The 10207-nt window shown below is 43.0% G+C and overlaps 1 protein-coding gene across 21 annotated transcripts in view; it reads left to right on the forward strand.

The window, feature by feature from the left end:
- The window catches only part of WNK1 (WNK lysine deficient protein kinase 1), a 108341-nt gene extending 98465 nt beyond the window's left edge, over nt 1–9876 (forward strand). For 8 of the 21 annotated variants that reach the window (XM_053407116.1, XM_053407112.1, XM_053407120.1 and 5 more), the window contains 4 exons: nt 760–852; nt 3895–3936; nt 6744–6925; nt 7083–9876. In XM_053407116.1, the coding sequence (XP_053263091.1) occupies nt 760–852; nt 3895–3936; nt 6744–6925; nt 7083–7397 (632 nt within the window). In that variant the 3' untranslated portion in view covers nt 7398–9876. Of the gene's footprint in view, nt 631–759; nt 853–3894; nt 3937–6743; nt 6926–7082 lie in introns of those variants that run through there. The other 13 variants (XM_053407118.1, XM_053407122.1, XM_053407130.1 and 10 more) reach the window with 6 other exon arrangements.
- Nucleotides 9877–10207: the final 331 nt, after the last annotated feature.

Here is a 10207-nt window from a genome sequence, read left to right on the forward strand (position 1 = left end):
GATGAAGCTGTGAGGCCTGGGACACTTCGGCAAGTAAAATTAAGGATATGACAGTGAAGGTTGCCCTGTATGTTTTTGCACCTTCCACATCAAGGAGAGATGATGGAGGGGAAAAGCTTGAGGCAGATAGTGCAAAATGTCTCCCTGGATAAATTGGGAGCTTGTCAACTTTACTTGCACAAGTTAGAAGTTTATCATGGTCCCTGAGAGACCATATTTGAATTTGCAGTTTGCATGCATAACATACTCATTTCTGACACACACATTAATGGTGTGGGTGGAGTGGCAGTATGTTGCTTCAAGACAAGGAGGTGGGTATATCAATAAAAGAATAGAATATGCTACTGCTTCTTCTAAGTCACCTTCCTAATGAGAAGGGAGCTTCTGCTCATTCCTTTTTAACCATATGAGCCCTACTAACCTGTACCTCATGTGTCTTTCAAGTTGTGCCATGTATTATGTCAATGTGTGCATTGGCTGTTTTATATCACTTGTGGCATGCAACCCTGTTCCTGCTGGATTAACTATTGGAGGATAGCTCTGTTCCAGTTGAGGAAACAAACATGATTTTGAGAGTGGGGGTGGGGGACAGAAGAGTCCTGGCTCCTTGTGTCTTGCAAATGCTCCTCTACCGGTGAGGTTCTTTTCTCTAGTGCATTTCACCACCAGCTTAAAGAGTTTTCTAACATCTTGTAGTTGTGTTCTGTCTCTCTTCTCTTCTCCTTGTTCTTCCCCTCTTTTATTTTTGTTTTATCACAGGGTGTGTGAAGTTTAACTGTGCATCTGAGCGGGTGACATTCAAGCCTGTTGGCAGGAGGACCCGATTTCTGAGTACGCCCTGCTTGGCTCTTTGTGTGTAACACCTTTACTCCTTCCTCGTCTTTTTGTTTTCTGCTACTTGGATCTGTTGTCACATGCTGTCCATTCACATCTGCCTTCTTGTGTCTCTCCAACCCCAGGGCTTGGCTGAGTTGCTCTTAAGTATATCCTCCAGAAAGCTGTCTTAAAAAAATTATTGTGCTGCTCAGCCAAAAGACTACGATGATAGTGGCCTATGTTTTTCAAGTTTTAATGATGCTTTGGGTAGCAAACTCCTTTCCTCAGTTTATAGTCTTCCCTGTAGTAACTGCAGGGAAGGCCATGATGGAACCTTTCCTAGTGGTTCAGCTGGGGTTCTGTGCAGACCTGGGCCAGTTTGCATAACTCTGAAGAGGCACGGCCAGCTGTTTATTTGTTTGGGCTGAATGTGTATGTGGCAGTGACTGTCACACTGCTTCAACATGCATAGCAGCAATTCAGGGTTGAGGGCTGTGTCTATTGTTGAATTGGTGCTCATGATGGAACATTTCATAGAACTGTAGAGTTGGAAAGGTTCCCAAGGGTCATCTAGCTCAACCCCTTGCAGTGCAGGAATCTTAGCTAAAGCATCCATGGCAGATGTCTCCTGCTTTTCCACCAAAGGACTTGAAATCAAGACAACAGCCCAGGAAGCAGTGTGACTAGTATCTACTTTTGGAGCTATGGGCATTGTACCTTGTTGTTACTCCTGTTGGAGGGAATTGCTAGCTTTTTTTGCCACTTCACCCCACCAGCTCAATTCTTAGCAGAGGAAAATGTTTAAGGTCCCTGTCTCTTGACTAAAATAGGAACCTGGGAAGGGATTATTTGTATTAGCTCATGAGCTGCATAGCGATATGATCAGCTTAGCATATGGGTGCCTTATTCAGGTTTAGACATGCAAAACCTACTTCATGCTTCATCAGTTTTAGATAGAAGAGTGACTTGTGGGAATGTATTATTGAATGGGAAGGGCCAATGTTTGAGAAAGGGTATTCCTTCCCTCTTCCTGTGCTTTGGAAGGGAAATGTAATCCCTTAATAATTGGGATTAAGATGCTTCCAGCGTAAATATTTCTTGTGCAGCATCTCATGTGTTGCTTGGCACACTGTCCTTGCAGAGTATAAAAACATGTTCAGCCTGCTTTGCTGGAGCTGTGTATTGCACTTCTGAAATTAATGGCGTTTAAAGGACTATAAGGCACTTAACAGATAATATAGACCTAATAAACAGATTAAAATTGTAGCCAAAGGAATTGAGCTCTAAAAATAGCTGTTCTACATACATTTGATTGGGTCTGTCTCCAACCTCTACTGAACTAGGCAGGGCCATGGAAATAGGTGGAAATGGATGGGTCGGTTGTGCTGTGATTCTCCAGCAGTTTGACTTCACCCCTGGAGGCACACTCCATTGTCTCTCAAGACAGACAGATGCCAACAACATGTGTCTATTGAATTGTGTGCTTATGCTGCAGATAGAATACTATTTTCCTGGGTGTGCAAATTGTATTCTTCCCAGACTTAAAAAAACCAGCAGGATCTTGGGATCCTATTTTTGAAGAGCATCTGTCCATGTACACTGAGCAGCAGCTCAGCCACGCCAGGGATTTTTCTGTGCCTGTACCTAATGAGCCAAGCAGCAGATTCCAAGACAGCCTTGCACAAGGACAGCTACAATGAAAATCATAAGATGATAATATTTGATTTAAGAGAAGTTAAAAGAAACACCTTTTTAGGATTTGAAGTTGCAGCACTGCTTTAGCCTCATCGTCCTTGGTTTTTAGTTGCTTGGGGCAACTGGAGTGCATATTTGTTATTATTTAAAGTATTTATATCCTGCCTTTCAATCCATACGGATCTATAGGGTGGCTGGCCAGCACCCATCATAAAAACTCTTGCAGAACAACATGCAGCTCTTCTCCCCATCTCAGGCTTCTTAACTGGAAATCTCAATGTGGACAGTATAAGGCAGATCTGAAAGGATCTGCAAAAAATAGTGATAAAGCCAGGACTAAGAACTAGCTTCTCCCAGAAAATATTGAATTGCAATAAAAGATTAATAAGAGATCACGGAGTAGTCATCCTTTATTATTGTAGTGGATAATTAATAAATAGCAAAGATACGGCTAATCTTGCTGCACACTTGCTCTAGTTTTAATGTGGCTGTTGAACGGGAGGTACCTTTGTGAAGTAAGATCCATGATGGGGAGACAGAAAATGCTACTTTGGTCTCTGGAAGTAATGGCCTATGTGCAATACCCTCAGCTGCATCCCTCAGTTTATTGCAGCTGTCCTGTAAAACAAGGCAGCACTTGTGGAAGCACGGCTTGGCTTGATGCTCAGTTTGTTTACAGGTTTCTTGTTTTACTGGATTTTGACCCGACATCCTATCACAGATTCTGGGATGGTGGGAAAAGGTTTCTGTTAGAAGTTAGAAGACAGGGCAAATAACGGGTGGGTTTCTTGATAGCTGGAGAAGTGGAAGAGATTCAACAGGTATGTCCCTACCTCTGGTGGCACTGATGTTCTAGGAAATAGGGAATCAGAGAATGTCAGAATCGAACCATTATAATGTACTCTCAAAACTGCAGGAAGTTTTTATGCCATTCCTTTTTCAGTCAGAAGGAGAAATCTGATCAGCTGGGCATAAATTAAAGATTTAGTCCAGTGTTCAGTTCAAGATTTGGTTGACTTTCAGTTGAACTGGACTGAAACTTTGTTTCCTCCAATCAGTAAGAGTACCTGAACTGTTGTCTGAGACTCACTCAGTCTAACTCACCAAAACCTACTTAATATTGGATGAAATGATTAGGCCACAATCTTAATACATGTGAGAGATACAGGTGCATAAACTAAATGTGAATTTTGTTGCAGCTCCTCCAGTTGCCACTGCATGTCTTGCTAGAAAAGTCCTGAAAGAATCAAAAGCAGTGTCACCAAAGGACAGGGTCCTGTTGTATTCTCCCCTCTTTATAACCAGGCTATTTGTGCTGTTTGCTTGACACTAAATGTTTCTCACTGTTTCTCCCTAACAAAATGCTTTCTCTTTGTGCTTCAGGGAAGATGGTGAAAAAAGTCTGCCCTTGCAACCAGCTCTGTAGTAATTATTGCATTTTGGTTACTTCTGAACTCTGATTGCCAAGCTGCTGTGTTTAAGTTTTCCTCTGATCTCTGAAGCTTAACCTCCCTGAATCTGTCTTGAGCACAGCATCTGTCTCTGTGTCCCTTTCTAACTTGTTTCTGCACTAACACTGCAACAGGCCTGGCCACCTCACGACGGCAGTTCCTTGCTGGAATGGCATGTTTTGACTATCAGTCACCTGTGTCCTCCTTGCTGACGAGGAATGATGCCAAAGTGTGCATTAGCACAAGTAATTTGCAACATTTTGGGTCAGAAGGCAAAATCTCCCTCGTTCATGGGCTTTGTGTACAGTGATCATAGCGGAAGGGGTTTGCCCTAAGCACTGATCCAATTTCAAAAGGAGTTTCCATATCTTACTAAGAGGAAGGGCAAGGACCCAGATGTCCAGGAGAAAGTGTCATCATCGATGAAGAGTCAGTAAATGGGAGTGAAGCAAATTGGCAGCGTTAAGGTGGGGAAGGGGCAGCGGCGTGTGCAGTGATGTGACTCACAGGGCCAGTTAAGCCTCTGCATTTGTTTCGTTGTATGAAGAGCCGAAATAAGTTTCTGTAACGTTTGCTGTGACTGAGCAAGATTGGAGGGAGGTTTTTTCCCCATGGTCACTGACCTAAGTGCTCGTCAGACTCTTCTTGATGGCTGGTTCAGTAGATGAAGTGTCTCCAGAACTGGCTTCATAATAAACCAGACACAAGAATATTTTCAATACAGCTCACATTTAATATGACATTCCCTCTTATATTTTTGTTTTAGAGGGTTCCTGAGACAATCTGGTGCATTTTCAACAGCTTGTAAAGTAAAAAGCCAAACATTAACAGACCCCATCTATCACTTCTGGGTTGAAACTCTCTCCCCACCCCCAATTACTTAGAGATGCAAGCAGGGCAGAGTCTGGGCACTACACTTACCAACAAGAGCTGTGTTTTCTGGCCATCAGGAAGGGGCTGATGGATATGTGCTGCTCCCTGCATGAAATTGTAGTCAGGAGAATGCACTGATATTTTATTGGTACCATGTATCAAGATTCTTACCACCACCACCACTTTATAAAAATCTGTGTTGCCTGTTCCCTCTACTATTCTTCAGGTTGCTCATTTTTTTTACTTAGATGTGTGTTTGTGTTCCAGTTTCTCTCACACTACATGGCTGAATCTTGTTGCATCACAAGTATAGTTTCCTTTGCATGTAACACAGTTACGATCTTATTACTATTAACTCCGCATTCCTTCCTCTCACCTGGGCAGGATTCTTCCTCCTTCCTCTTCCCTGCATGTGGATGAGCACCACTCCCATCTTATTTAGTAGTTTTTTTGGGGGGGGGGGAACTGCTGCGTCTTTCACCACCTTGGCTAGTTTTATCCGCTTGTTTGTATTTCACAATGCAGTGGCACCTTGCTCAGTTGCTCTAACCAATTATAATGTTTTGAATTCTTGTCTAATCTGGCTTGGATTCAGGGAGGCCAATTTTATCCCAAAGAATCAAGGGTCCAGTTAAGTTGCCAGAACCTATGACTTTGCTTCTGACAGCAAGTTCTTGAGCAGTGGGAATGCATTATCAGAGTTTTTAGATTTGAGTCTTGTGCAGTGGGAACTCTTGGTTCCCTCTTTGACTTCTTTTAAAGCTTCGATTCCATTATTTTGACAGTCCCAGGAGCCAGCTGGGTGGAATTAATGTGCTATCTTCTACTGGTCTAATTGGTGTTTCCTAAGCTGTTTTTCATCAAGTTGTACCTTCACTCCTTGTGTTGAAATAGGAAGGCCTTTTCAGTGGACTTGAATTGTATTTCAGGCTTTCCCAGATGCACTTCTTGTGTACAGTCTTGAGCAATGCAATGGGCTCATTGGCTTCTATACATTGGAGACCGTGTCCTATCTCAGTGATCATGGTGCTTGTTACATAGCACATGTGGGGTTCTCAACACTCTTAAACTCTTGCATTTAGGTTGCTGCTTCCTGAATAACCATTTTGGACAAGTAAAAACAACTCTTTCACACCATTCCACTACAGATTTGCTATAGAATGGCCATCACAGCAGAAACTTGGATGCTTTGGATTTCCCTTCATTCTTAGAATTTGATCCTATCAGGTGCCATATTCTAAATTGAAACAGTTCCTTGCATTTTTCTTTGCAGAGCTGCATAAAGTTTAGTATGGTGTGAAACCCAAATGTGCAGGTTCTCCTGAAAGCTGCCATCTGAGTTGGAAGCACCAGGTGATGGTTTGCCGCTTCCTTTTGGCACTGTTGTGCTTGGACAGTAAGCCAGCAGGTTCAGGTACATTCACAAAGATGGAAGTACCTGCCAGTAGTACAATGTCTCGTTCCAATAACGAGTCCCTGGGGCTTCTTAGTTTCCATCTGCAGAGCAGAGCAGCTGTCCGTGCTGAGTGAGTGGGCAGAGTTGGCAGTAGAAGTAACTTGATATAATAGGTGCTTGTTGACAATGTAGAGGAACCCATTAATCATGGACCTGTCATTGATACCAAAAGCTAGTTCATTTCCCAGTGGAAAATGGCAACGTTGCAGACCACCCACTGATCTGGAAAATAACACACAATTACATGATTAACCTAATAGGAGTGAAACTGCTAGCTGAGCCCTAAATCCCTTCCTCTTCATTATGTCCTGGTACTGAATTGTAGAATTCATGTGCATGGCTTTTTAAACTCTTGCTTTCTCCTATTTTTCCATTGTAGCTATAGTTTTGATGGCCTTCAGGAGCTATCATACAGTCAGGTTTAAATGACAGCCATTGCTTTGCTCTTCTAGGGACCAGCAGTACAAACACTGTTGCGGGTACAGTGAACAGCCAGGCACCTCAGTCTCAGCCTCCTGCCTCTAGTCGAAAAGGGACCTTTACGGATGACCTGCACAAGCTAGTAGACAACTGGGCTCGCGATGCCATGAGCCTCTCTGGCAAGAAAGGAGGCAAGGGGCATGGCAATTATGAGGTAAGTACTTGCTTGGGGCATTATGTCTGGTCGTAGGCACTCGGCCGACTTACAAGTCATTCATGGAAGAAGCTGACACAATTCTGAGGGAGAATCCTCTGTTTTAACCTTGTTTGGCAACTCTGAAATAACCTCTTGGGTTGGGTTTTGTTTTTAGGGCCCAGGAATGGCAAGGAAGTTCTCCGCACCAGGTCAGCTCTGCATCTCGATGACGTCCTCCCTCGGTGCTACACCCATCTCTGCTGCGTCAGCTACCTCCCTAGGTCACTTCACAAAGGCCATGTGCCCCCCTCAGCCATACGGTTTCCCAGCAGTGCCCTTTGTAGCTCCCTGGAGCGGGACAGGTGGTCCAGCACCGCAGCCTTTAGGCCAGTTCCAGCCTGTAGGTGCCACCTCATTGCAAAGCTTCAACATCAGCAACTTGCAGAAATCCATCAGCAACCCCCCTGGCTCTAATCTGCGGACCACTTAATGAGGCCCTGGCATGCTGCTGGGTAGACTTGAGGGGGGAGATCGGGCCCTGAACCAACCACTAGGCTGCAGTGAACTGGCTATTAGCGCCCAAGGGGGGGGTGAACTTCCTCCTCTAACCATTGCTCTCTGCTCTCCGTAAGAAAAGCCCTCCATTTTGAATATGGGGAGAAGAGTGATCAGGATCTTCCACGATGGGACATGCTTCCTCTCGTCTGTGGCAAGTGTGTAAAGATGAAAGCTACCACATAAGCCAAGGGCTTCGTGCTGTAAAATTCATTTGGCTTAAGATGCTGAATCGACATGGGTTGAGACGGGAGAATTGTTGTTAGTTTTAGCATGAATCTTTAGTATGCCATTTGTCTTGCTCTGAGGAATTAAGCCGGGGGTGGGGGGAGCTGTCCATTATTTCCATGTCTCTTCCTTCCGTCAGACCATCACACCGAAGTTCCTGAGCTGATGGGGCACACAAGTGGACTTGCAGAACAGCCCGTGCTTTGACATAGGTCATTACTGCTTTAAGTAAAAGATATTAACAGCTTTGACTGCAGCATTAGAGCAATTTAAATTGTTTAGAAGACAAATTTTTTAAAAAGTTCCCTGCGGACATGTACTTACCATCAGTTTTGATGTGGAAACACTGTGATATATAAATGTTGTTGGACAACAGTAGTTTAAAAAAAATGAGTGGCATATAGAGGGTTAAACAGTTAAAAAGGAAAAAAAATGGGGGGAAAAGCTAGCTATATCCTGATACTTATTGGAGACACTTTAACTTTTTTTCCTTTGTATTTTCATTGTATTAGATAAATGTGAATGTATAATTGTATAAATTAATGTACTTGAATACTTGTCTGTTCTCCCAGTATGCTTGCTGGATATTTTAGTGCCTTGGACTTTTATTGCTTCTACAGTTAGCATCACCTTCCCAGCAGACTTTCGCCAGGCAGAGGGAGGTTATTTGGATATAGTCACTGGAATACCAAAGGCATAACACATTGGATGCTTATACTGTAATAGTGTCGAGAGTAGGTGTTGGAGGGGGAGCTATTGCAGCTTTTGTGTCGGAAGAGTAAAGCTATGGAGCGGTGGGGGGAACTGATGTGGCTGATGCGGCAGCAGTGAGGGATTTATGCAGAGGTGCTGAAGAGAATGAACACAGTGACCAGAGTAGAAGCTGGGTTGTTGAGAATAAGGGAAGTGGGGGGAAAAGAGGGACATCTCTGAAGGGGTACGCACCTACGGGTGGGTTGACTTTTAAGCTATAAAGGTTTTTTAGCAAGGGTAATGTATGTCAAGGGATTGGAGTGATCACTCTGGAGAGGGAGGGCGTTTGCTGGGATTTGCTCCCCCCTGCCCTGCCTGTCAATCCAATCCTGAAAGGCCAGGAACACATCTTCCTGGTGCAGCATCCATTGCTAAGGATGGATACACTTGAAACAGCCAGCATCAAAAACAACTTTTTCTTTCTATGTCTAAAGGACTTAAAACTGGTACCAGGACTGTAACTAACTGTGTTGCCTTTTAGTAGGTGTGCTATATCTCCTACTCGCCTTCCTCTTTCTAACTTAAAATACTGGTTTCCCCGATCAAATGAAATAACTGCAACCAACTAGTATTACTTTGCATTGCAGCAGCAGGCTGTGAAGTCAAAGTACTTCTGCTTTGGACTTGGAAGCAGCTTTACTGCTTGGTCTGGAAGTCTGTTTTCTCTTTCCCCACCCCCAGAAGTCCTCTAAAGTTAGCAAGGACATTTGTTCTTTCTGTATTTCTTTCACTCTTTCCTCAAACATATGCACAAGTCTTTCTTTCTTTTCCCTTCGCCTCAAGTTGAAGTTTACAGTGGTTTTGTCAGGCAGAGGTAGGATTTGGACCCGGTGGCTGAAAACAAAAGACGTAAGTCTAGGTGGCTGGGATTCAACAACTTTTCAGACTTAAAAAAAAGTCCTCACAGGTGTGATGGGAAATTCAAGGTGAGGTTGATGTGCAGAAAGCAGGAAGGAGCAATGGGTGAAAAGATGCCACCAAATGTTAGAAGATCTAGTCAGCTGAGTGTTGCACAAGGATAGTATTTTGGTTTAATATGTTTGAGGTCGAGTTTTCACTTAGTTATGCAAGTACTGGTTTTATTTACCATTGATTTCCCTCCTGTGGATGAAATAACTGAGGTCTAGAGGAATTAACTAATGCTACTGAACTGTTAAATTATTTTGTGTTATTACACTTTGAATACCTTTTTCCACAAGATCTGTTTCTGAATTACAGATGTTTTCTTTACATTATTTAACAATGTACACTGTAAAAAAAATAAAATAAAATGAATTCAAACCTTGGGCTTCCCTGGCCGTAGTTAATGGTATGTTTTGCACTAAATCCAGGCATTGCGCTTCCTGTATGATTGCGCTTTGTGCTGCAGTTTGTTACCTTCTTTGTAGATATTTAATGAAATCATTCAAATAAACCAAACCTGCTTTTGTTGAGCTGTGGTTTTTCATTTTCGAATGGCCTTGGTTCTTCCTGTGCCTGAAGCTTAACAATTGTTAGTGTGCTCTTGTTACTCCCACTAGCGTTACTGTTAACAGTCATTTGAGTTTGAAGGAGTGCAGGTGCCTTCAAACAAATATTTAAATAATACTTGAAAATTTATTATTTGGTTTCTGAGACTTATACTTTTTGAAAAGATCTTTCCACAGATAACACTTCCATAATAGAAATCTAAAATGGGCAATTTGGTAATAATCAATTTACACAGTAAGGTCGTGCCAGTAAACCACCTAAGATTGTTGATGTTGACCCATTAAGTGTTTTGTT

The sequence above is a fragment of the Podarcis raffonei genome, chromosome 10, assembly GCF_027172205.1.
Source record: "Podarcis raffonei isolate rPodRaf1 chromosome 10, rPodRaf1.pri, whole genome shotgun sequence".
NCBI classification, from domain to species: Eukaryota; Metazoa; Chordata; class Lepidosauria; order Squamata; family Lacertidae; genus Podarcis; species Podarcis raffonei.